Source organism: Symphodus melops (genome assembly GCF_947650265.1).
Source record: "Symphodus melops genome assembly, chromosome: 19".
In the NCBI taxonomy this organism is placed as follows: domain Eukaryota; kingdom Metazoa; phylum Chordata; class Actinopteri; order Labriformes; family Labridae; genus Symphodus; species Symphodus melops.
Genome location: NC_136709.1, coordinates 21,669,792 through 21,694,791, shown reverse-complemented (window position 1 = coordinate 21,694,791; position 25,000 = coordinate 21,669,792). Strand labels below are relative to the sequence as shown.

The following is a 25,000-nucleotide window of genomic DNA, read 5'->3' as shown; positions in this document are numbered from 1 at the left end:
GCTGCCGTGCGCTCGCGGTCAGGAGCAGGTCCATCGACTCGTCCTGTCGCAGAATCAGCTGCAGAGAGTTCACAGCCTGCTGAAGACCTAACGGACCGACCTTCATCATCATCATCATCAGCTTAGCAGACTGGTTTCCACTTCACGGCCAAACAAAGGGAAACCAGGAGGTATTTAAAAACCACTACTGTGATCAATAACCTGCAGGAACCGACCGTTAATCTCATTTATAAGACAGTCAGGAGTCGGATCACTTTGAAGTTTAATATTTACACGTTTGATTTTTTTAAAAACTGAAACCAAAATCCTTAAAGACGAATCGATCAATCACTGATTCACAAATCTTTTAATTAGAAACCGTTTTAAATAGAAAAAACTGTCAGAAAACATCCATGAGAGGCTCGAGTGTTTCTAAACTCAGTTTGTCTGAATTTAAATTTTAGTTTAAAACTGACTTAAAAAAAAAAAATCGAACTCTTCAAATCATAAAGTATTTTTGAATTCAGCCCACTGAAACTTTGGTTCATCAGAATGCGAAGCTGCACATGGTCCAGTGGTCCTCTCTCTCCTCACAGTGAGGAGGTTGCTGGTTTGAATCCCTGTCTGTGTGCAGTCTGCATGGCGTGGCTTCTCTCACAGTCCGAACACGCAGCGCTCATCAAACGTGTTTCGTCTTTAACCTTCAAAGTGACGACGTCTCCTGACAGAAGCTCCTCAAATGTATCGATGAGTCGAGGCCGCTGTCCTCGCCGCACGCCGCACAGATTCACTATATCTAATTTTGCACAGAGTCCGGTCTCTGGTCCTGGTCCTGGTGTGGAAGTAGCTGTTTACGTTTCCGTCAGGTGTCGCTGTTTTATAACGTCGCTGTTTAAAAGGGAGAGCGTGTGGGCTTTAGGTGTTCGTTTAGAGAGAGGAGGCGGGGCTTCGTACTGCGCTTTGTTTAAAGAGACTTTTTGCACATTTTACAAGACGAGAGAGAATCAAACCTGCACGTTCAGCAGAGAGACTCGACTCACTGTAGTCTGGGTTCAGTCCAGCGGCGCCACATTTAAAAAAAACAGACAATATGTTTGAATAACTTTTAAAGGAGCAGTCTGTAACTCTGCCCCCTAGTGTTTAAAATGGGTACTGCAACATTAAACCTTAGTCGGGGGGGGGGGTTTAGGGAAGTTGAGTATCTCTGACCTGCTGAGCGTGTTGATGTTTTTTTTCCTCTGTTGGTTAAACTGAAACTTTATCGACTGCACCGAACAAGAACACTTTTTTTTTTTTAAACCTTTTGAAGGATTTACGGTCAGACAGGGATTATTTTTAACATGTTTCTAAAAAAAACACATGAAGGGTTTTTATTGATTTTAATTATTATTAAGTTATTCTCACACTCGCCAGTTGTTATCATGTAATTTTGCATGCTTGGTATAAATGATAAACCTACGGAGGCCTGCGAGGTAAAACTGAACAGCTGTTTGTAAATCTGATCATGAATCCTCTTCATCTGAACATAAATGAAGAGTCATGGATCCACTGATTATTATTCAAAAGACACGTTTGACCTTCTCCTGACCTCTATTTATAAGGTGCTAACAAGTACACCCATCACTGCATGGCGCCTCCTAGTGGCGTGGAGGGGAAGTAGCATGCAGTTTTGTCTTTTTACATGAATTTGAAAACACTACGAATGGATTTACAAACAGCTTCTTCTTTTTTTTTTACCCGAGTCTTCGGGCGCTCCGTACACGCCAGTGGATTTGGTTAAAAAGAGTTTTGGTTTGTGTTTGTGTGTCCGAGCCTTAACGGTGACGAGCGATCATCGCCTGCCTTATTTTCATTTCCTCTGTGTTGAAAGCAAAACTCCATCTCTGCCAAAGAGTCTCTGTTTTTGCCACAGTCTGACTTCATTAATCCACGCTAACGTTTGTTTATGATTCTTTAGAGTATTTACGTTTGCACAGGACGGTCTTAAGTTTTCTTTAACGTTGTATTTAATGGGCATAGTGCATCTTATTTATTCACTCTGTTATTTATGTGTCGATGGACGAACTCGTCTCACCTTTTGTCCCCGCGTGGCTTCCTGCTCGATCGATCAATAAAGACATTTAAGCCACTTTGTGTTCGTCCGTCTTCATTGTGTTCTTAACAAAGAGAAGCTTTAACAATCTGCAGATTTATTTTCACATTAAAACATTCCAGTGATATATGTTAGAAAACTTCAAAAACATTATCCTAAAACGATTTGATCACCAATAAATAAAAGCTGCCGTCAGCTGGTTAAACGTTTTAAACTGGTTTCACATTGTTCATTTATTAAAAAGAGGTCACTGATCTGTTCCATCAATGCCACGCCGTTCTTCTGCCGAGGACGCGGCCCGTGATTCTCTGAAACGACAAAGAAAAAACGCTTCACTTGGTTTCAAATAAATAAAAAATAAATAAATAAGGAACCAAAATTTTCCGCTGCACTTTGAAGCAATGATCCGGATCACTTCTCAAACTGTGAACTTTCTAAACTACAGGGTCTGAGAGGAGAAGAGAAGCTACCTTGTTGTAGAGTTGGGCGTTGAGTCTGTACGATCGATACTCTGCCTTCCTCCTTTCCTCCTCTCTCCTCCTCTGCACCTCCGGCAGGCTCTCATAGATCCTACACGACAAAAACATGAGGAACGTTTTGTCAGTGCACGGATGAAAAGTGATAACTGATCATTTTTGACCCCCCTGATGGAGAAGAGACAACGATCCATCAAAGCCTGTAATCAGCTTCACGACAGACTTTATTCACTTTTCCCAGAAAAAAAAAAATTTAAATTAAATGTTCTTCAGAGGAAGTGAAAATCTTACTGTTTGGATCTCTGAATCATCTCTTTCCTTGGGACAGCTCTCCTGAGCCGCGCGGGGCCTGAACAGAGAAACATATCACTCAGGTTTTTTTTAAAGATCTCACAATCTGTAAACTCCACCTCTCCATGTCCCTCTAACATGTCTGTCTCCAAACCCCCCATGATGAGAAAAGTCCATCCTCTCCGTCTTCTGCCTGCTCCACTTTTCAGAAAATGTGTGCTCAAACAGGCCGTTTCCCATCATGACATCACAAAGGGCAGTAGCCCCTCCCCCAGGTGGGTGACACTCCCACAGCTAGGTGTTTGTTCTGCCCTCTGAGTCTGCCTTCTCACCGTAAACAATAGGACATGGAGCCAGAAAGCAGCGAGTACACCCGAGCCCTTCCAGAGAGGGGGCGTGGCCAGACACAGCTCATTTACATATTTAAAGCTACAGACACAGAAACAGCCTGTTCTGAGCAGGGCTGAAGTAGAGGGGTTTATAGACATGATTTAAGGTTTCAGACGTCTCCCTCCCTCCTGGTTCGGGTACCTGCGGGCTGCAGTAGCCTCCCCGGTCCTCCAGGGCGGCTGAAGACTTCTTTTCGCTCTCGTCTCTCTGAGAAGTCGGCCTGAAGCTTCCTCTCCTCCGCCTGCAGAGCCAGACGCTGCACCCTCTGCCTGGACTGAGAGATGAAGTCAGGGCGACGCATCTCGAGCGCCTCCTACAGGACGGACGGTGGCATTATTAAGAACCAGTGCTGTTTTTAAGACGTCTTACATCTAAATAGACACAGAACTAAAACTGTAATTATGCGTCTCTGACTTATAAACGGAATAGAAACAAACCTGGAGTGAAAGCCGAGCCAGACTCGGAGACCTGGTTTTGGTTCTTGGCTCTAAGTCGAGATCGGCCTGATGTCTGAAGCTCTGCTGCTCCTCTCCGTCTCCGTGGACTTGTCTCTGTCGGAGCGGCTCTCTCCACGCTTTGGTTTTGCTGAACGGCTCGAACCAGGCGGTGCTCTGCCTCCACGCCGCCTCCTCTTCCTCTGGGTGGTTCTCCTTCCTCGCCTCTGACTTCAGCTCGTCAGCAGAGATGAACCATGAAACACCTGGAGAGAAGCAGCAACGCTCAACACAACCAGACCAATAGAAGCACAAGCTGTGAGTGTAAACACACACCTGAGACTCACCTTGAGGGTAGCTCTTCGTCGGGCTTCTCTTGTTCTTTCTGTGTTTCTGTAACCCCTGACTCCTCTTCCCTCCTCTTCCTCGCCCCACGCTGGACGAGGACGATGAGATCGGCCTGGAGGATCTGGCTTCCCCCGGTGAAGGAAATGTGGTTCCGACGTCTCTGGTGTGACGTCGAGTCGCGTTGCTGACCAGCTCCAGGTCGCCTGAGGGGGGGGGGGAATAAATGAAACGTTTCACTCACAGAAAACCTGATCTGTTCCATAAACACACTAAATCAAACACTCGCTGACACACCCACCTGCCTGGACGCCTTTGTTGACCACTCTCACTGCTTTCTTAGAGGCGGCGAGCTGCGACAGGAAGGTGTAAGTGGAGGTGGAAGAAGCAGAATCAGCATCAACCTGAAGACAGATGCAATGAATCAATGTTTCCTGATCTTCAGTGAATCACAGAGATTGTATTTCTGAGTCTCGACATGCAGGTTCACTCACTGTGGACTCTTCTGTTCCTGTCGTCTCTGACGGCGTGGCGGCGTGAGGCGTCTCTCCGTTTCGTCCTCTCCTCTGCTCCCGTCCTTCTCGCTGCCGGTCGATGGCGCTGTACAGTTTACTCAGGCTGGAGTTGGTCTTCAGGCGTTGAACTCTGTGAGCCCCGAAGGCTCGGATCAGTCTTGCCGTGTCCACGGTGGACATTGAGCCGGACGCGGTGGACAGCGTCTCTGACTCGTCTCTGTCGGCGGGACAGAGGTAAGGACTCAGGGAGGAGTTGTGAGAGAAGTTGGAGGTGAAGGAGTGGCGTGTGTCCTCGTCGACAGGTTCAGAAGTTTCCTGGACTTGAACCTTCTGAGTCCAGGTCTGACGAGGGACGGGAGGTTCAAAGACTCTCCCCTTCTCCTCCCTGACCTCCCTCTCTCGTTCTCCTGGACCCTTTCCTCCCGAGTAGTGGGTCCTTCTCGTGCTGTGGATGAGACGCGACAGGCGCTCGAGCCGCTCCAGCAGCGACGCCTCTCTGTCGCTGGTCGGTCTGGACTCCTCCTGGCTCCAGCGGTCACAGAACCTCTGCCACAGCTGGTCCAGATTGCTGATGCTGGGCTGCGCAGCGGGCGGGGGGAGGTCAGAGTCCTCCCTCTCCTGGTCTCGCCCCCTCCCCGCCTGATGGACGAAGCTCTGGTCTCTGTGGGGGCTCGGTCTGCTGGAGTCCACAGCAGACCGGGTCTCTGGACTGAGGAACTGCACAGGACTGGTCCCTTGGTCTCTCCTGGAGGTTTCCTGGATGCTCGATAAAGGCACTCTGGTGAAGGCCACTGACACCTGAGAGGACGGCTTCAGAGCCGGAGTCGCACCTGTGTTCAGGGCTGCTGAACCCGAGGCCGCTGTGTTACAGAGAAAACAAGGGAAATAAAATCAGTCTCTCTGAGAGACTCCAAAAAAAGCCTAACAAACCTTTAATATTTATATTTAGTGTTGTAGTCACAGACCGAGACCCAGGAAATCGTCCCTCCCTGAGGAGGAGACTCTCTCTATGTGCCGTCACAGTTCAATAACAGCAGCTGTAGTGAATAAGTGTGAGCTGGTTCAGCTCACCTGTGCGTTCAGGCTCCTGCATTTTAAAGGAGCTGGTTTTGAGCCTCTTGCTGTAGATCCCCTCGGCGTGTCTGATGGTGACTCCTCGGTCCAGACCCGGGTCTTTGTGCCCCAGGACTTCGCTGCTGAAGCGAGGTGGGACGGCGTCATCGGAGCCTGGTCAGAACAGAAACGCTCAAACCACACGCAGACAGAGAGCGTGGAGCCCTCTCCCCATGTCGCTCTGCTCTGCCTTTGTCTCACTCCGCCCCCGAACATGAATAATGTATGCACTGCCTGGTGTATGTTACAATAGAGCAGCTGCCACCCAAACGGCCTCAGGGGAGCCGAGCCTCCAAACACAACTGACAACAAGACCTGCATCTGATTCAACAACAAACATTCATTTTTTATGCATATTTTTTTACTCGCTCTTGATTTTTGTTTTGATGCATAATTTTTCTTTCTACATTTATATTTTTATCTTTATTTGCACTGTGTGATTTTCTTCTGCTCTGCTGCTGTAACACTGTAAATGTCTCCGCCTGTGAGATGAATAATTATCTGATCTTATCATCTTTGGTTTTCATTTTGCTCGTGATGAGATCATCCTCAGTGTCATCAAAACAAGAAGTTCGGCCTCGTCTTCAGTTTTTCCTCCGAGGCAGCAAAAAGGAGTTAAAGCTGAATAAATGTGAACAAATATTAAAAGGGAATTTATAACAAGAGGTGGGAAAATAAATGGAGTTCAGTAAAAATAGAGATTCTTCTCTTCTAAGATTTTAAATCGATTCATAACTTCCAAAAATCTTTTTTTTTTTTTTTTAGCTTTTTAACTCAGTAAGACGTCAAACAGAGCAACAAGACGTTCAGCCGGTCTCTCAGGACGTTTTCACACCTTTAGTCCCAAAGTGTTAAAGAGTCAGAAACATCAGACGTCTGACTGAAGATCTGATCTGAGATCTGTGAGCGTACCTGTGTGGGAGCTCTCCATGCTGGTGTCTGTAGAGGAGAAGTCCGGCGTCCTCTGAGGGACGTAGAAGAGCTGCTGGCTGCCGCGGGGTTTATAGGGCAGCAGGACAGGAACAGCTGTGAGACGGAGACGGAGACAAACTCTGAATGTGTTTCATCGACTCAGAGAACTTTGTGTTTTTCTCCTCAGAGACGTAGAGAAAGCGTACCTGGTGTTTCAGCAGCTGAGGGGCTCAGTGACACCGCGACAGCTTGATGCGGTTCAACAGTCCGTGTTGGCGTCGTGGTCGTCTTCCTTTGAGAGCCGGCGTGTTTGAAGAAGGCGGAGGTGTGGGCTCTTTCCCTCGCTCTCCGTCTCGCTGCGTCCCTGCTGTCGTTCCACTCCGGCGGACTGGACAGGCCGACGCCTTCGTCTGGACTGCTGGCGGCAGAAGACGAGCGTCTGAGGAGGAGGAAGTCCTCACGTGGCGGCGGCGGCGGCGCTGTCGGTGCGTCAGTGGGACCAGAGTGGACAGCCGTGGCTTTGGGGGACAGAGTGAGGTGGACATGTGATACGTGGCCTCTCCTGGGAGGTACTTCAGAGGAGGATGAACCGGTCGATGAACCGGGTTCTGGACCGGGTTCAATTGGCTTGTAAACCGGCGTTTGGTCTTTGGCGTTCAAATCCTCCTGTAAAGGGGGAGGAGCTTCTTCACCGTGTCCTCCGACAGTGTCCTGCCTCTGCTGACCTCCCTGTGCTGACTGATGACTTTCTTCTTCCTCCACATCCGGAGGCTGGACGTCAGCCGCAGTGTGTCGGACTGCTTCGCTGGCGAGCTCGTTGAGATGGAGCGTCTCCGGCGCCGGACTGACGGGAGGTGCAGGCGACGTGGATGGAGACGAGGAGGAGGAGGAGGAGCGTTTGCGAGTGGCGATAGTGATCGAGGTGAGGGCCACAACAGGGTTCGTCTTCGGGAGGCTCAGCCCTTCTCTGGCAGCGATCTCACGAACCCGAGCCTCCAGGTTCGATTGAGGAGGCGCTCGCAGGGGAACGCTGGAGTCTGCGGCGAGGTGCTGCTGCTGCAGCGGCGGCGGCGTGGAAGATAACGCCTCCACCTGTTGTGACGGGAACCTCCCGCGCGGCATTCTGACACTGGACGCCGCACTGCTCTCGGTGTCGGTGCTCCGAGGACTCTGAAGGGAGGAAATGAAACACAGACGGTTTGTAGCACGCGGTGACCTCGGGCTCCGCCCTCGCTTACATCATCACTGTCCAATCAAATCCACTCAAGATCCAAAAACACAAACGCCATGCATGTAAGGACACACAGCGGTTACCTGAAGCCTGAGACAATCCAGACGCACGTTTGTTTAACGTTCAGATTCAATGAAACGTTGGAAGAAATAAAGGGTCATTTTAAAGCCTCACTGAGTGAATGAAACAGACTGAGTTTGTATTTATGTGACGGATGACGAGACGGGAAGTTTTCACCTTGATGGGATCTTTTAACAGCAGCTCTCTCTTGATCTCTTCGATCCGTCGTCTGTCCTCTTTGTCCAACTCCAGAGGCTCGCACTGCCGGCCCGATAGCTTCAGCTTGATCCATTCTGAAACACAGAGTGCAGATTTTTTTTTAATTCTGCTGCTTCAATCCCCAGAACGCCAGCGCACACGTCGACCTGGTGACTTGAAGTTTAGCCTGTCGGCGTGACGGCCACGTGTCTGTCCTGGTCTGCAGGTCTCTGGGAGCCAGACTCACAGACTGATGATGACTCGTCTCACCTCGAGCTCTGCTCTCCTCTTGGTCCGTGGTGCTCGCCGTACTGGACACCATGGTGGACGGAGACTCGTTCTGCAGTAACTTGGCAACTCTGACGGCCAGCGAGCTCTCGCTGCTCCCCTCGCTCATCGCGCTCTGATCCTCGGGGAGGACGGACGAGGAGCTGCTCGGCGCCGGACTTGGAGGAGTGGTCTGAGTTTCCTCCTCTGTCACTCCTGCAGACGTGAGCTGAGCTGCACTCGGCGCCGGTGAGGACTTGACGGGCGGCTGCTGTGGAGGGAGCGTGTTATCAGGCGGAGCGGCGCTGCAGCCCTCAGGCTCGGAGCGCCGTGCTGACTGGGAGAGGACAAAGGACGGCGCTGCGTCTCCACTAACGATGCCGTCTTGTTGCCTTCTGCTCGCCCCTGGTGCTGCAGCCTCAGTGGTTGGAAAATGCGTCCGCGCTGACGATGTCATACTCTCTCGACCAACGGAGCTCTGTCTCACTCTGTCTGAAGTCAGCAGGGAGTCGGAGGAGGACCTGGTCCACAGCACGGAGGACCGAGTCCTGGGATCTTCAGCAGCCGAAGAGGAGAGCGAAGAGTCCCGGGGTTCGCCGGTTGTCTCCTTCAGAGACAGGAATATGTCGTTCTCAGGGAGCAGACGGGGGACTGCGGCCGAGGACGCCACAGAAGACCCTGCAGACACCACGTTCTCCGCCTGAGAGAGGAGTTGACGGATCTCGAACAGGGTCTTGGAGCTGACGAAAGAGTCTTCCGCAGTCTCCTCGACGCTGCGGCTGGTTTGCAAAGATGGCTGCAGGGTGGAGGGACGAGTGTCTTCTTCAGGCTCAGAGGACGCAGCCCGCCTCGATTCACTCTGCACAGCTTCTAGGGCTGATAAAGGAGAAGCCCGCCTGGGTCGCTCCTGGATAGAAAGACCTGGACCCAGACTGTCCAGGCTGAAAGGCAGGGACACGCTGGAGTCTACGGACAGAACGCTGCACCGGGAAAACTCTCCTTTCTGAGGACTGCCGCCTGCAGACACAGAGAGCAGATCAGTAACCACATTGATTCAGTCGACCTGCCGATGTGTGTGTGTGTGTGTGTGTGTCTAAGCTCCGCCCCCCATCACAGCCTCTTCACCATTTAATGTTTTAGTTACCGCTTGATAGCACGAATTTCTGTGAATACGTTCAGTTTGGTTTCACTTTGTCGAGGTGACTTTGCTGTGAGCAGACTACGATCTATTCTGAGAAGCTATGACCATGTCTGAAGAGAAACACGTCATGAGGTCTTCCAAAAGTATAACGTATGACCTCAGTGACAGTAGAATGATGAAGTGTTCCTCAAATAGAGGTTTGACATTTAAAGAGTAAAGGTGATGTGATTCTTCAGACCATGTAGAGAAATATCCAAAGTGGGAAGGAATTTATGACACCTGTTGTGCTGTATATAAATGGCTCCAGACGTTGTCTATCTTTCAGCCTGCACAGAGTCTCAGTGTTGTCTGTTAGAACATGCTGCGTTAATATCATCCAGTCTGTTGATAGATTCAGCTTTAGGGACGTTTATATTATTCAACAAATCAGCGTCTCATAAAGAAACACGACGACACTGTTTTCAGTTTCACTTTCTTTTGTACAAGTTGGTTTGTTGAGAGCTCCAGTTTAAAACCGGACTCATGTTGGTGTGAAGGTTCAGGGACGTTTCATTCATCATCGTTTCGTCGTGTTGGCGAGTACCTTCAGAGGGCTGCGTGCTCTTGGTCGGAGTCCCGATAGATCCTTTTATGGTCGAGAGGTCAGTGGGGGAGAATTCAGGCTCTCTGATTGGCCCTTTGGATGTAAACGGAGTTAAGATCGTGGAGGGAGACTGGTCAATGCCCAGGTTTTGGAGATACAACTGAAAACAAACAAACATATATAAATACATGAAACATTAAATATCTGTGTCTTTATTTATAGAACATTTTTAAGGTTTCACTTGCCGGGATTCTGTCTTCGATGTTGAGCTCTCTCGGCCTGAGTGGAGGAGGAGGTGTCGATAGTTTTGAAGTCCAGTATGGGGCGTAGTTATCGACCTCCAAGCTGACAACAGAAGAAGCTCCGATGGATGTTTCTAGTTTATTTTCATAGTCGTAACCATCTTGGGAACTCGAGAGCGTCGAGTCCGGGTCAGGTGACACGTCACTGAAGTGACCGAGGCTGATGAAAGGAGGCTGGACAGCAGCGACGCCATCTTGAGACTGACTGTTGTCCTTCTCTGCGGGTGTTTCTGTTTGCTGATCGTTCTGCACTGACATGACCGTGTTAACGGACGAGTGACTCTGAGACCGGGCAGGAGGTCTCATCGCAGACCCCGTGTTATCTCTGTCACTGGGAGCGCCGCCCACAGCGGCCTCTCTGCTTGGAGAAGAGGCCGAGGGATCGCTGGAGGACTTCTCTGCCACAGTCACATTGGCTTCAATTGAAACGGGAGGCTGCTGTAAACTCTTCGCCTGCTCAGTCAGGATGCGATTCAGGGTGTCAGACACTGCTTCGTAAGCTTTCTTCTTGGGGGAGACTCCAGAGAACCCCTGCAGTGCTAAACTGTCAAATAGTGACGTCTTGCCTGAGCTCTGATTCGCCCTCCAAGCGTCAACTTTCTGCATAAAGTTGAGACTCGGGAGAGACTGGACTTCTGCTGAGGTCGCCTCCTGTGGTCTCTGATTTGCTGTGTCTGGATTGTGAACATCAGCCCCAGGTACAGCTGGCTGTGAGGACGTCCCTGTGCTCGACCGATGTGAGTTCTCTTTAATGGATTCTATGTCAGAAAGTTGCCCCATTGTAAGCTTGACGGCGGATTTGGGTGGGGCCTTAAAAACTCCTGGAGTGGACTGAGACTGTGGAAGGAAACCCAAGTAGGACCCATCGATCCCCGTTTGATTCCCAGAGGACCAGAGGTCGTGCTCTCTGAGGCCTCGTTCCACACCTGCTGAAAATGGCCCCGTCCACGGCCCGCCACCCACATTTGTTCTGGTCCCACTTCGCTTGGCTTCATGCGTCTCTGGGGGATACGGTGTAAAAGACTCACCCGGTGGTGCAGCTTCACAGCTTTTGTGCCTCTCGACCTCACTCAGCAGCTCTCTGTGTAACTCCTCGCTGCTCTCATCAGGTTGAGTGCTGCGATGCCCCACTGTGATATTACAGACCTCAGGTGGCTGTGTCTGTTTCTGTGGGAGAGACGCTCCACCTGTCGGACCCTCTCTCCTCGCTGTGCTTTGGTCAGTATCTGGTTTGCAGACTTTGGTGCTTTTTAGCTCCTCTGCAAATGATGCAGCGGTCTTCAGTGAGGTCTCAGAGGAAACAGCACTGCTGCTGCTGCTGCTCGGCATACCAAAGTCTTTCTGAAGCAGGTCCAGGAGATGCTGGGCAGGAACATCTTTACTCAGAAAGAAAGTCTCATCCTCACCCGTCTCTCCTGTTCTGTTGTCAGAACGATTAGCAAGCATCTGTAAGTCCTTCTTTTTGGTATACAAAGCATCACTGGACGATACTCCCCGTCTGTCAGATGGAGTCATCGGTGGGGTTCGATGGGTTTCTGTCCCTTTGCTGTTGTCCCTTGGAGACAAACTGTGCTGGGAAAGAGAGCAGCAGCTGCTGGCTCCTTCTTCAGACAGGAGGGTCGCCTGGGTCAAAGGGTGCTGGGACAGTGAGCCACGCTCTGAAGCCTTACTGGAGACATCCGGGGGGAAGTGTGACCTCTCCAATGCCATGGAAATGTCTGGGTATGCTCTTTAAAAAAATAAACATAGATATCACAAAGGGATTCAATTGTGAACATCCATATAAAGTATATATATATAAAGTAATCATGTACAGAGAGGAGCAAAAAGGGTGTATTACCTTAAAGGAGCAAATTCATTCTCACTTTGATGAAATAAAGAGCATTCAGTGAAGTTGTGTTCCACTCCTGGGTTCACCCGCAGCAGGTGAAGAGCTGGAGAGAGGTTACTGTCCTGAAAATCTGACGACAGAAGAAAATACTTGAGGTTATTCACAGGTACATTAAAGCAGGTTTACAGATCCTACTAACTAAATGCATGCGAAGTATTCCTGCTTTTAACCTCCTTGTGTCATGAGAATGATCAAAAACTTGAAATGTGATCACAAGTTACAAAATATGGTGAGCAAAGCAGAAGAGAGTAAACATAATCTCTTTAGCACCTACCTGGCAGTACAGCACACCCCCACGGCTCTCTAAGCTCCAGACCGTCCATTTCCAGTCTGGGCTGCGTCTGATCCGGACTGGCAACGCTTTGACTCGGAGCTTCCAGTTCATCTGCCGACATCTGAGAAGAAGCCGCCCCACTTTGCTGTGAAGAAAGACACCAACAAAAAAAAAAAGGGACTCACTGTTATAGTTCGTCTTTGAGACCTAAAACTTCAGAAAACAATTCTGCAAATCACGTAGCAGCAAAGCGATGACACCAGAGAGTAAGAACAACACGTGATGAAACAACAGAGTGCTTTATCAATCATAAATACAATACACAATATACAGATCTTTTTTTAGGGTTAAAAGCACTGAGACAGCATCTTCACATGTCAATCTACATGTCGCAGGATAATGCATCAGTCTACTTCACGTGCCACAAATGTGATGCAATAAGAATAATATTTTAATTCAATTGTTTTTATGAATAATATAAAAGTTTAAAAGCATGAACAATCGTACCAACATGCAACAGGTTACTGTTAGCTTAGTGAGAGACTGTGTTTAATCTATTTTTATCTGATTACGTTTAAACACCTCACCACTTCATCAGTAACAATAGAAACCCAATACGGTAGGTAATCCTTTCGGTGTGTTTATAAATGAGAAACAACTTAGCAGAGCTGTTAGCATGCAACGAGCTCACCTAGCTGTTACACGGTCCATGTTTAAAAAACAAACATTAAACGGGAGTTTCCGGTTCCTCTGAGGCGACAACGCGGGAAAAACACAACACAAAATAATTCTACACGCTGAAAAGACGAAGTTAAAGTTGTGTAAATTACCCGAAGAGGCTCCATGTTGTTGTGCTGTTGTCAGTCCGCCACAGTGAACGCGCTTCCTCCAGTTCGTATCCAAGGACCGTTGCTAGGAAATGAGAAAAAAAAACCCGGAAACTCTAGCGCGAGGGCAGAACGCGCGAGGAGGGGTGGTTTGATTTGAACCGTTGAACACAAAAAGATCGTCTATTAGATTGAGTACTCACTCTCCGTAAACTGTAGAATTACAAATCCCCGACTTAAAAAAACAAACGCGTAATCACTGTAAAGTACGGTGGCCCTTCTGATGACTTTGGTGCATAGACTGTAAAAATAAAAAATAAAAATTTGGTGAAAATGTTATAAATTATGGCCACGAAATAATAATTTGTGGCCTCAAATGACTAATTCATGGCCACAAAATATTATTTCGGTAATAGCTTATTATCCACGTTTTTTTTCTGAATTGTACTTTTCAATGTTTGTAATTTTTATTTATTTTCTGTCTGTTTTTTGTGTTCACCTTTGTCTGATGTGTTCGGAATAAATAAATAACATTATTTAATTAGTGAATAGTGTGATCGATGATGGCAGTTACTGTGAAAAAGAAACTCATGCGGTTCATGTTTCCTCCATATAATAATCTTTAGCGATTTCCCCCACAGTTTAAAAATAAAGAGCTAACTTCATTTTTTATTTTCCCTACCATAGACTGAATATATTGTTTTCCAATCGATGATTCCCCATACTAATGCCTGCATACTATGTATCTAACCCAGAACATTATTATTATTTAAAGTCTATGACCTAACCCCAGTGAAATAGTATTTGGATAGTCTCTACAAAGTAATCAGCACAAGGCAGATGTCTAATTTATTTAATAATATCACATGTGTTTGTGTAATATCAATCATTTCAACACCTCATGTACTCCAGGCATTAATTTAGAAAATACAATACGAATATAAAAACCACACAGAAAAAAATATAACATTTTAACAGAGAAGAAAAACAACAATTCAAATATATAGAATACATTTAAATTACCAAAATAAGATAAAATAATACATTTAAATTTCCAAAATAAAACAAGATATCTAAGGGGCTTTTGGACGGAACACTGCATTTTAATCCCGCCTTCTTTATCACGACTGGCAGGCGCAACATCCAATCAGAGTTCTGAACTTCAACAAAACTAGGCATACGCGTGACATGATTGGTGGAGCGGTTGGAAAGGCGGGAGAAGATCCATTGCCTTAAAGTCATGGCAAACCCACACTCCTACTCCAGTTTCTAACGCGGAAAGAGAATCCCAACGCTGGACACAGCACTGTAAACATAAAGATAGATAACTTTTTGACGTCGAATTCACCGAGGCAAAACAGGACTAAGAAATAAGTAAAGACCATGTCGAGAAGGAGAACCATTTTAAGAGGTGAGTTTGTTCACGTTCACAGCTTCTTCTTCTCTGAGTTTCATTTACTGAGAAGTAGCTCGCGCCTGCTGAGCTAACATTAGGGCGTTTGGTGAGCTCGACTTGTCATTGAGTGTCAGTGAATACAAGTTAATATCATGTTTATGAACTTAAACCTTTGTCTACCTGACAGGTGAGACACCTCCCCCTCCTGTGAACAGAATCCGGGAAAACTCGAGACTGATGCGCACGCACGTGAGTCTGAGTCAGGCCTGGGACACTTTATTGTTGTTGGTGTTACTGTGGTATAACAAGTTTATCCAGTGTTTAATGTGCTGCTGGAAACATGACAGCTCTGCCATTGTCATGACCTAGATGTATTAACAACAGGCAGGAAGTAAGTATAAATATCCCAGTAGAAGAAGAAGAAGAAGATATCCTTTAAACAGGATCCTATGGAGGAGAAGTTCTCTGCTCCAGTTTGTTTGTGTTTCCACTGTTAAAAGTTAGGAATGGTACCAAAATAAGGGATCTGTACAGTCCTACTTTTTTGGTACCCTTGTGTTGGGGTGCCGATCAAACCCTAAAGGGTCTATAACATCTATAACATGCGTCCCGTGTTTTCTGCCCAACCAGAAGGAAAGAAAATCAAAAACAGAGGGCAGAGGGACACGTTTCACATTTCACATTTCAGACGTCAATAACCAGCTTGTTGTCTCTACTTATTAGACTGTTTCACATTTAATCGCTATATCACCAACATAATACAAACCTCAAGGATACAGGATGTCGTGTCTCTGCGTTACTGAAACGTGTGAAAATCATCACCCAGTAGGTGCTGGATCAAACACAAAAAGGAGACTTTAAAACGACACCCGCACTCCAAGAAACTCGTGTTATAAAGGATTTATTGACCGAAGGCGTTGCTGTGAAGAGCACGTCGATAAATCCTTTAGACGGGAGTTTCCTCTTCCCTCATTTGCATATTTGTCTCTGTGACACAGTCATTACTAATCTAATGACGGGGTAAACAAGTCAAAGGTTGTGCACCAGGTGATTCTTTAACATAGTCACCTTGTCTTCTTCTTCTTCTTCTCAGGAAACAATGGTCGATTTCATAAGTGGACGTCATCCTACCAGCTCCTTCCTAAACGTCTTCGTTCAGGGCTTCGGTAAGAAACGTTCCTGTTGAAGGTTATTTCACAAAAAAACTGGAGATGACCCAACACACAGTATTCAAAGCAGTGAAATCCTTCACGTGGTTGACAGGCGGTAACACACATTACTTCAGCTTTCATCCTCATGTCTTCCTCGTGGTGCATTTTTGAGCATCGACCCCGGCAGGTTACCAAGAAAGATGACGGATCGGAGATGCTGCCGAACAGGAAACACAGTGAAGCAGCTTCATTACGTTCACACAGGTCGACGTGTAGACCGGGTGTAGAGGTCATCGTCCCCTCTCTCAGTATTCCTCACATCAGATAATCCCGTCTCCGATTTAGAAACATGTACTCAGGGGTCGGAAAGGGGGAAAAAATGGTGGCTGACAATGTGGACATGTTTTCTGGAGTCCTGTGCAGGTGTGAGGGCACGGCCATATTGTCTTGTTGTTAAAAACAAGACATCTCCAACTTTGTGTTTTTACTGTCGGAGACGAGCAGCAGGACCTGAGTCATGACACAGTGACTCATCACGAGGGCGTGTAACGCCGGAGACGACAGGTCGCTTCCTGTTACGTGGACTTCTGACCGCTGACTTGATGTTATTATTGAGCTGTCAAAGGTGGACTTTGAGACCAGATGTAAAACACTCGAGTTCAGAGGGAGAGGAAGTGTGTGTGTGTGTGTGTGTGTGTGTGTGTGTGTGTGTGCGTGTGTGTGTGTGTGTGTGTGTGTGTGTGTGTGTGTGTGTGTGTGTGTGTGTGTGTGTGTGTGTGTGTGTGTGTGTGTGTGTGTGTGTGTGTGTGTGTGTGTGTGTGTGTGTGTGTGTGTGTGTGTGTGTGTGTGAGAGGAAGAACCAACCAACCGTGTCATTTTCATTGTGAGTCGTGTTTGTTATAAATCTGCTCAGAACATCGACGCTGAGTAAAAATGCAGCCGTCTGATTTGATGTCTCTTCGTGGTTACGTTTGTCTCAAAGTGTTTTGAAATGTGAGAAGAAATAAAGTTTTTTTTTAATTGAATCCTCTTTTGTGTCCGTCACAGGTTTAGATTTTTTAAGGAGCTTTGATGGAGACCTTGAAGACGACATCATATATTCTGACGACGACGACGACGATTATTACGATCGCTCGAGTCCGCAGTATTCCCCCAACAGGACGCTACAACCACATCCGAGAATTAAACAGCTGACGGAGGAGGTAGTACGCTTCAGTTTCATATCTGTGGAGGGCGAAGTCAGAGACTCCGCCCACTTTTTATTCAGAAGTTAATAATGTGATGTAACGGCCTCGGGGACTGAGCTCACAGGTTTGTGTTTTGATCGCAGGAAGCTGCTAAACATGCACAAGAATTGATAGAAGAAGAGGAGCGGCTTAAGGAGCGAACCGAGAGGAACAAGCGCAAGAAAAAGGTCAGTGTTGGCGCCATTTCCAGGACGTGACGTGAAGACAGACATGTGTGGTGTCACTGATCAGTCTCTACTCACCCCATCAATCCTGAATGGGGGGGGGGGGGGGGGGGGGGGGGCAGATATCGGATGATCGAATAAAAGTTTTCTTTGCTCACTTTTTTTTTTTTTTTTCCAGCGTAAAAAAGAGAAGAAACGATTAGAGAAGGAGAATGCAGTAAAAAGCGTTTTACCTGTAAGTCTTCCTTTTATTTTAATGCGGTTAAACTGAATCTCTGAATCAGAACTGTGATGTGTTTTTTCTTCTTCTTCTTCCGTTTCAGGAGGAAAAACAAAGGAAGTCAAACTCCTCAGAAAGTGAAGAAGAAAGTCCTCAAATTGAAACTGAATTAACGGCGACTGAAGCTGAAGGTCCGAATGAAGCTGAAGGTCCGAATGAAGCTGAAGGTCCGAATGAAGCTGAAGGTCCGAATGAAGCCGAGGCTGCGGGACATGATCAGAGAGGAGAAGACAAACTTTTGAAAATTAATAATGAAAAAGAATTGGAACTAAAGGTTGGTCAAGATGTTTCTGTGATTTTATAGAAAAGGTTTTCAGGAAGCGTCCGTGTAAAGTTTTCCTGCTTCGTCCTCCAGCAGGATTTGGAATTTAAAAATTCTAACGCTTGTGCGGATAAACCGGCGGCAGAGGAGACGCCTGACGAGAGTCCCGCAGGAGAAAAGAAGATAAAGGAAAAAAAAGAAGAATTGAAAGTTCGACGACCCTCGACGGAGGAAAAACCAAAAGTTGAGGAGCAACAAAAAGTTCACGAGATAAAAGAAAAACATGAACCGGTTAAAGAGGTGGGAACGCAAAACACTGAGAAGTTTAATATTTATTTATCAAACATGATCAGGCTGAAGAGGAAGACTTTGAAATCTTCAAGTTTTATCAACTTTAATTTATTTTAATTTATTTTTTTAACGGGTGAAAAATTCAGAATATTCAGCAATATTTGAATCGCCCCCCCGGGGACAAATAAAGTTTTTTTGAATTGAATTTATGGACACTTACATGAGGCACCCCCCCCCCCCCCCCCCAACATTTAGATTTCCCGCCATTTAAATGGAAGTGTCCATAACAAGATGAATTAACCGTTTCACGCTCGACAGAAAGCTTCAGGTGTTTCCTGCCTCGACTCATTCTCTTCCTGTTCTTTCTCTCTCACAGGAAACGACGGATCCCACTGCAGAACAGTTTGCGAGTCGAAGTCGAGAGCTTGCTGGTGAGTTGTTGTTGTTTTTTTTATCCGTTCAAACTTCGGCTGAGCTGAACACTGACCGCCCCTCGCTCTCTGTTCCAGGTATTGGAAATCGCTTGGCTGCACACGAACAGTTCGAGATGGCCGTGAAATACTTTACCGACGCCATTAAATACAACCCAAAGGAGTTCAGGTGAGCACATAGACCGCAGGCTACATTAAAGCGGCGTGCAGCAGTGACCGCTGAAACGTGCTCTGAGCACCGTGTGTGTGTGTTTTCAGGTTATTTGGAAATCGGTCGTTCTGCTATGAGAGGATGGAGCAGTATGAGAACGCTCTCAGGGACGCTGACTTGGCGCTGTGCATGGAGCCGAACTGGATTAAAGGTTTATTTAGGAAAGGGAAAGCTCTCTGTGGACTCAAGGTGAATCCCTCGACTCGTTGTTTCTTTGTGTGGAGAAAAAAGTCAAACTGAAAACATGCAGGCAAGATTTTAATTCCTGCTCCTCTCTTGTGACGTGCAGAGATACGACCAGGCGTCGCTGATCTACGTGGAGGTTTTGAAGCTGGACGGTTCGAGCGTCGAAGCCAAGCAGGAGCTGAAACGAGCTCAGACGCTGCACCTCATGGTGAGAGAGGAACGCTCCACGTGACTTCAACGGAAACGCCATCAAAGTAAAAGTATGACGTGTGTTTTCTGTGTCTGTCGTAGGAAATGGGATTCACCTGGGCGCAGAGCTCCGAGGCGCTGAAAACGCACGCCACCTTAGAGGAAGCTGTGGACGCTCTGTTTTGTGGGGATAACGCTCAAAATCCAGGAGGTGAAAAATCCACAAAGACTCGTCTGTGATGTCACCGGTGTGTCGCGGCGCTCTCTCTCACCGTCTCGCTCCTTCTCTCTCTTCAGACGCCAGCGCCTGCAGGGAAACTACAAACAAGCCGGCGTGGCACGAAGAAGAAGAAGAGGAGGAGGAAGGAGAAGAAGAAGAAGAAGAAGAGTGGATCGTCCTGCCGACGAGTCGTCCCAGAGCGCAGCAGCTCAAAGAGTCCGAGGCTGCGGCGCCGGTCAGATCCAAATCTCAGTCTCCGACGCCCGGTCTGAAGAGCCCGATGAAACCGTAAGTGATCACTTCCTGGTTCGACCTTAGCGTGGGGCGTCGACATGTTTGAGTAGAAGAGTTTGTTTCATCCCCTCCTGTGTTTTTTTCCAAAGGACTCTTTTCTCCGTTTGGGTCGGATCCATGGCGCCCGATGTCACGTACGCCACGCTGCATGAGCTCTTCAGCAGGTAGAGCGCCACAAACCGACCTCCTGAGCACTTTGTCTGAGTCGGACGTTTGAGTGAAAGTAGGGCTCGTTTGATTGGACGTTTCTGTGACTCGGGGCTTCGGCGCCATTGTGGATAGTTTGTTCTTCTTCTCTGAATTTGATCGTGCGGGAGATTCCAGCTCACCTGTTCTCGCTCTCTTTTTCCTCCCCGGCGTCTCTCAGAGCGGGGACGGTGCACAGCATCAAGATGCTGCTGGAGCAGCAGTGCGCCTTCATCAACTACACTCGGCGAGAAGACTGCGAGCGAGCGATCCTGTGCATCAACGTGAGTACCCGTCACCGCCAACGATATTTACACGAGGGCGGTCCACGTTGACGAGATGAACGCCGCGTTATGTCGGAACATAGACGTCAGTTTGTGACCTCTAACCACTTCCTGTTTCTGTTCATGTTCTTACCTTTCATCTACCTGGAGGTCCTTAACTGTATTTCAAAATAAAAGCATGGTTTATTTCAAACAGCAAGTGAAGTACTGTCAGCTGATGACAGGCTTTTATTTTGAAATGCGTAAAAAACACAATTAATCTCCTCTCCTTTGAATTACATTCAAGACGTTTGTGTAACTTTGACTTCCTGTTTCGTCTTCAGGGAATGGTCGTAGACGGGTCTCCGCTCTCTGTGCGACATCCGGGTAAATTCAACAGCGGACCCGGGTAAGAACGTGGTCTTTCTTATTTCTTGGATTTGACGAATGCAGATTTTAGACTTTTGTTAAATGTTGAAGGATTTACAAGCAAACGTGCGATCGTTGTCCAGTGAGAATCCTGATGGAGCGATACGAGGCGGCGTCCTAAACGGGCGCGTGGCGTTGTGTCTCTGCCTTCTCTTAAACTGTTCTTTCTGACAGCTCGTACAGGAAGGAGTGCTTCTTCTGGAGGACGTCGGGCTGCACGAGGCAGGACTGCACCTTCAGACACGTCCCGGAGAACAAGAGCATCGACCAGGCCAAGTTCTCCAACAGATTCGGAAACTTTCACATGTAGGGAAACGCACGCACGCGGCGTTTTCTTTAACATGTGACGAGAAGGCGGAGCCGAGCCGGACTGCTGTCATGTTTCTTGCATGTTTGGTGAAAGACTCCTCTCCTATTGGTCAAACACGAAGAGCCTTTCAAACTATAATCAAAGTGCTGCATTATAATAATTTCACTTTTCAGGGATTCTTTTAAATTCTTTTAACTCGTCAAAGATCTGCTGGATTGTTTTTTTAAAAAGCAACGCTTCCTGTTTTCTTAAGCCACCACTAGAGGGCAGTGTTTCCTTTTTATCACTCAAACTTTTGAAGGCTGCACATTGTTCTGCTTTCTTTCAGGCAGCGACGTGAGCGAGCCCTTTCTTAACGTGCCATGTTTGATCATGTGACACAAAGAACCCAAAACACTCTGAACTGTTTCCATAACGTTTCCTCTCGCTGTAATTTTCTCACCGATGCAAAAAATGTTTAAACAAGCTGGACGTTTAACTGAGCAACACGTGCTGAGGTGGGCGGGGCTTGTGCACCTGTCTGCTCACCTTTTTAAGGAGACGATCTGGGCAGGTGTTTTTAAAGAGCGTTATGTAACCCGTGTTCTTCCTGATCCTGAAGGTTTTAAAAGATTTCATTGTTTCTGTTTTCTGCAAGTAAAACGAATCTGTTACCTTTTGACTCGTGTCTCTGTCATTTAAAGCTCCGCAGGCCGTCCAGGAAGAGGTCAGAACTTTACACGTCACGATGACGACGCTGAAGAGGCCTTTGTTTACGTTTCTGCAGCAGATGTTCTCTGACTGCTGAAAGAGAGAGAGGAGATTATCTGACTCCAAACATTACTCAGTGTGTGTGTGTGTGTGTGTTCAGTATTTACGGAGGCTTCTTTCCCCCAAGCGGGCGACCCGGGTTCAATTCCGACCTGTCACAACCAGCTCTCTCTACCGCCGGTAGAGACGCTTTCTCAAGCGTCCTTGAGAAAGAAGCGTCCTGAGTTTAAGAGATTTGATCTAAAGCGAGGTTCTTCTTCTTCTCCTCCTCAAACCTCCCGCTCTGTGTCTCTTCGCCGTTGATGTGGGTGGGGGGTTTGAATCCCTCCTCGCTGACGACCAGCAGGTTTGACCAAGGTCACTCCTGCGACTCCCCTCGTGTTACGCAATCTTTGTGCTGTGAGACACAAAAGCTTTCCAACGAGCTGAATAATTAGATTTTAAAAAACGAGGCTGGAGCAGAGACGAGTGTCGACCCTGCAGACGGAGCAGCTGGACTGGGGGGGGGGGGGGGCTGCTGATGGTGGCATACCTCACAAAGTCCTTTTTGATCCCTGTGAGATTTGAGAGCATGAAGGGGCCTGTAACGCCAACAACATGAACTCCAGGTGAACCCAAAGCGAGCTCACTGCGGGAGAAACCTGTTTAAATGGAGATAAGAGGTCAAAGGTCCTGGACATCCTGCCGATCCCTCCCTGAACCAAAAGCAAACACCTGGAAGATTAAGTGCAACTTGTTAAAAGGCTGCATTGTTTGTGGAGCTCTTAACACATTTCTCGTCCTCCCACTGAGGGGGGAGGAGGAGGGGGGGGGGTTCTGGGATTCTGATTCTGGGACTTTTTCTCTCTCTCTCTTTTCGGCCGGTGTAAATAAACTCTTGATGTGACGTGAGGGAGAAAGCTGACTCGTGCATCAACGGCAGTGCCTTGCTAAAGGGCACCTTGGCAGTTCTCAGGAAGATCCCTGGCACCTCTCCAACTTCCATAACATGGTCCACGTCAGGACTTGGACTGGCGACCCTTCAGTTCTCAACCCGGGTACTGCTGCTGCCGTTTGATTGGCTTAACTTTGACATCCAGGAAGCGGTGTCGTCGGGCGGGAGTGCATGCGTGGAGAGAGAGCCGTGATTGGTTTAATAAAACGTCAACGTTTTTACACGTTTACAGCTGTGACAGATGTTTTGTTCCTTTTTCAGAGAATGTGAGTTACTAATTATTGTCAGGACCTAAAAACAATTAAAAAGTTAATCTGCAGAAAATGACCGAGCCTAAAATTACAACCCTCCATAAACCGCAGTAACCGTGATAATATGCAGATTTTAAAGAGTGGGACTAGAAGATACGATGGACTCACACAAAGAGGAAGCATCTGGTCCTCTGCAGCTTCATCTCTTTGTTGCTCTGTGAAAATGAATACAGTAATTGTCACAATGAGAAATTGACTTTCACTTCCCCCCCCCCCCCCCCCAAACCCATAACAAGTTGAAATAGTGCAAACCCAATTAGGGAATTGATTGCTAGCTTTCATTTCTCCCTCATTTGCATCCGGGTCACACGGAGAAGATAAATGAACGTCTCGTCTATTGTCCACGCTGTCAGTCCGGACGCTCCTTTGTCCCTAATCTGTCCTCACCTGCTGCTATTCAACACCTGCACAAAGACATAGAGACCTACAGAGGATTAGAAACGGCCTCCTGCTTCTGTCCAGACGCGTGATAACGAGATCATCCACTGTAACATTTAAAGGGCAGTTTCACTCTCGATACACAGACAGGTAAGTGTGTTATATAAAGCTCAGTGGAGTCTCCTACTGTACAACAGAAGCTCTGACACTACGGAAGCCCTGAATGTTTTTTTTTTTTTTTTTGGGGGGGGGTTAATTTAGAGATAGGACGGTGGATAGAATCAGAAACTGTGTTGGGAATGACGTAGTCCTGCAGGCGTCCATGTTGCTCGTTTCAGAACGTGATACTGAAACGCTTTCAACTCCGGCGTGACGTCATTTACAGCTCCCGTCTTCCCACGTAGATGGTGCCTTGCTCAAGGGCAACTTTGCAGTGCTCAGGAAGTGAGCTGGCACCTCTCCAGCTACCAGAACAATTTCCAAACCTGGTCTGCATTTAGGACTTGAACTGGCGACCCTCCAACCCAGGTCCGTACAGACTGAGCTACTGTCGGTCCCCCCCCCCTTTAACGAGGGTCATCCTGGACCGAACCAAAACACTGCATGGAAACTCAGATCTGCTTCAGATGAGGTGAAATAATGCAATTTGAAAGATGCATTCAAAGTGTGATTAATCGCAATTAACTACTAAATTCAGCAATGAATCAATGAATCGTTTGAAACCTCTATTTATTTTTAAGATCAGCGTCGTCAGTTTTGACCTTTGACCTGCTTCCCCGCCTGATTTCTTCCTTCTTCTCTCCGGACTGTTCTCTCCTTTATCTCCAGCAGTCACCGACGTCGGAGTGAAAACATGCTGCTGGTGTTTTCATGTCCCTGCTTCATAATGTGTGTTCAGTCAAACCGCACGCCCTCGTTTCTTCACGTTGAATAATTCAGGCGTGCAGGTTTTTATGTTCTCGCACAGACGGCGAGGAGATAATGGCCCTTTGTTGTCTCCTCTGATAAATGACAGTTTAAAGGTTGGCGCTCACGTCTCTTTCATCTCCGTCAGAGCTGCACTGACTCAACTCCTGCGCGTTGTCACTTTGTTTCGGCCTTTGTCTCGCAGATCGATCGAGGAGCGGCCTGTGCGGCGGCGGCGGCGGCGGCGAGCAGAGTGTCATTAACATGATTAGAGGCCTGCAGGTTTGAAGCTGCACGTTTCAGCTCGTTTCCTTCAACTGTTTACGTAGAAATATGTGGCCTGAGTGCGTTGTAATTAAACCCTCCTGTCCGGTTGTATTTCTTCTCGCTATCGACCCACAAATCAGCAGCTAACATGTTCAAGAGCATGAAAAATGTGGCGGCCTGTAAATCCTCTCATTGTTGCCCCGGGGAGTTTGACTTCCAATAATTGAGGCCCGCTTCCATACATCACCCGCCGCTGTTCCTGCACAAAGCTTTAAGCCAAAGTCTCGCTGTTTCACACCTCGTCCAGAGGTCCGTGTGTTTTTGGAGATTGACCTCCACGACACTGAACTCAATAATGTCTCCAATAATCTGCACACGGAGATTTACAACAGGAGACACTTTGTAATAAAACTTTGCCCTCCAGGCTTCACAGGACTGCGAGCTTTTCCTGCTCGAATGAAACCTGCTTCCTTTAATACAGATAATTCTGAGTGTCGTGTCGGCACAGTCGACGTCTCATATTAAAAAAACGATCCGTGTTTATGAATGTGGTCGGAAACACTTAGCGGCTAAAGGAAGGAAGCAGAAACGGTGAAAGAGAGAGAGCGACTCCTCCAGAAGTG

General features: G+C 47.5%; 3 protein-coding genes across 8 annotated transcripts in view; 2 read left to right on the top strand and 1 right to left on the bottom strand.

The window, feature by feature from the left end:
- dctn1b (dynactin 1b) overlaps positions 1-2,108 on the top strand; it is a 23,800-nt gene extending 21,692 nt beyond the window's left edge. For all 5 annotated transcript variants that reach the window (XM_079369855.1, XM_079369854.1, XM_079369853.1 and 2 more), the window contains one exon: positions 1-2,108. This exon is cut by the window's left edge and continues 47 nt beyond it. In XM_079369855.1, coding sequence (XP_079225981.1) covers positions 1-91 — 91 coding nt within the window. In that variant the 3' untranslated portion in view covers positions 92-2,108.
- On the bottom strand, positions 2,109-13,457 carry alms1 (ALMS1 centrosome and basal body associated protein). Its single transcript, XM_079369290.1, has 18 exons — positions 13,325-13,457; positions 12,495-12,639; positions 12,170-12,290; positions 10,273-12,058; positions 10,028-10,187; positions 8,307-9,320; positions 8,016-8,131; positions 6,754-7,717; positions 6,548-6,661; positions 5,594-5,749; positions 4,502-5,382; positions 4,309-4,411; positions 4,010-4,213; positions 3,666-3,928; positions 3,370-3,541; positions 2,839-2,896; positions 2,542-2,641; positions 2,109-2,379 (listed from the first exon to the last, which is right to left on the bottom strand). The coding sequence occupies exons 1-18, from the start codon at positions 13,337-13,339 to the stop codon at positions 2,335-2,337; spliced, it is 6,417 nt and encodes a 2,138-aa protein (XP_079225416.1). The 5' UTR covers positions 13,340-13,457; the 3' UTR covers positions 2,109-2,334.
- A 913-nt stretch (positions 13,458-14,370) lies between these two features.
- Positions 14,371-21,492, top strand: LOC306840471 (uncharacterized protein). Of its 2 annotated transcripts, none has more exons than XM_079369780.1 (18): positions 14,371-14,732; positions 14,905-14,966; positions 15,811-15,883; positions 16,916-17,070; positions 17,199-17,282; positions 17,458-17,514; positions 17,603-17,833; positions 17,918-18,121; positions 18,489-18,543; positions 18,622-18,712; positions 18,802-18,943; positions 19,044-19,148; positions 19,232-19,340; positions 19,427-19,637; positions 19,733-19,807; positions 20,011-20,113; positions 20,437-20,501; positions 20,696-21,492. In XM_079369780.1, the coding sequence occupies exons 1-18, from the start codon at positions 14,705-14,707 to the stop codon at positions 20,829-20,831; spliced, it is 1,986 nt and encodes a 661-aa protein (XP_079225906.1). In that variant the 5' UTR covers positions 14,371-14,704; the 3' UTR covers positions 20,832-21,492. The 2 variants fall into 2 exon arrangements, with proteins under 2 accessions (XP_079225906.1, XP_079225905.1); XM_079369779.1 differs by having other exon boundaries at positions 14,374-14,732; positions 17,915-18,121.
- The last annotated feature ends 3,508 nt before the right edge of the window (positions 21,493-25,000 follow it).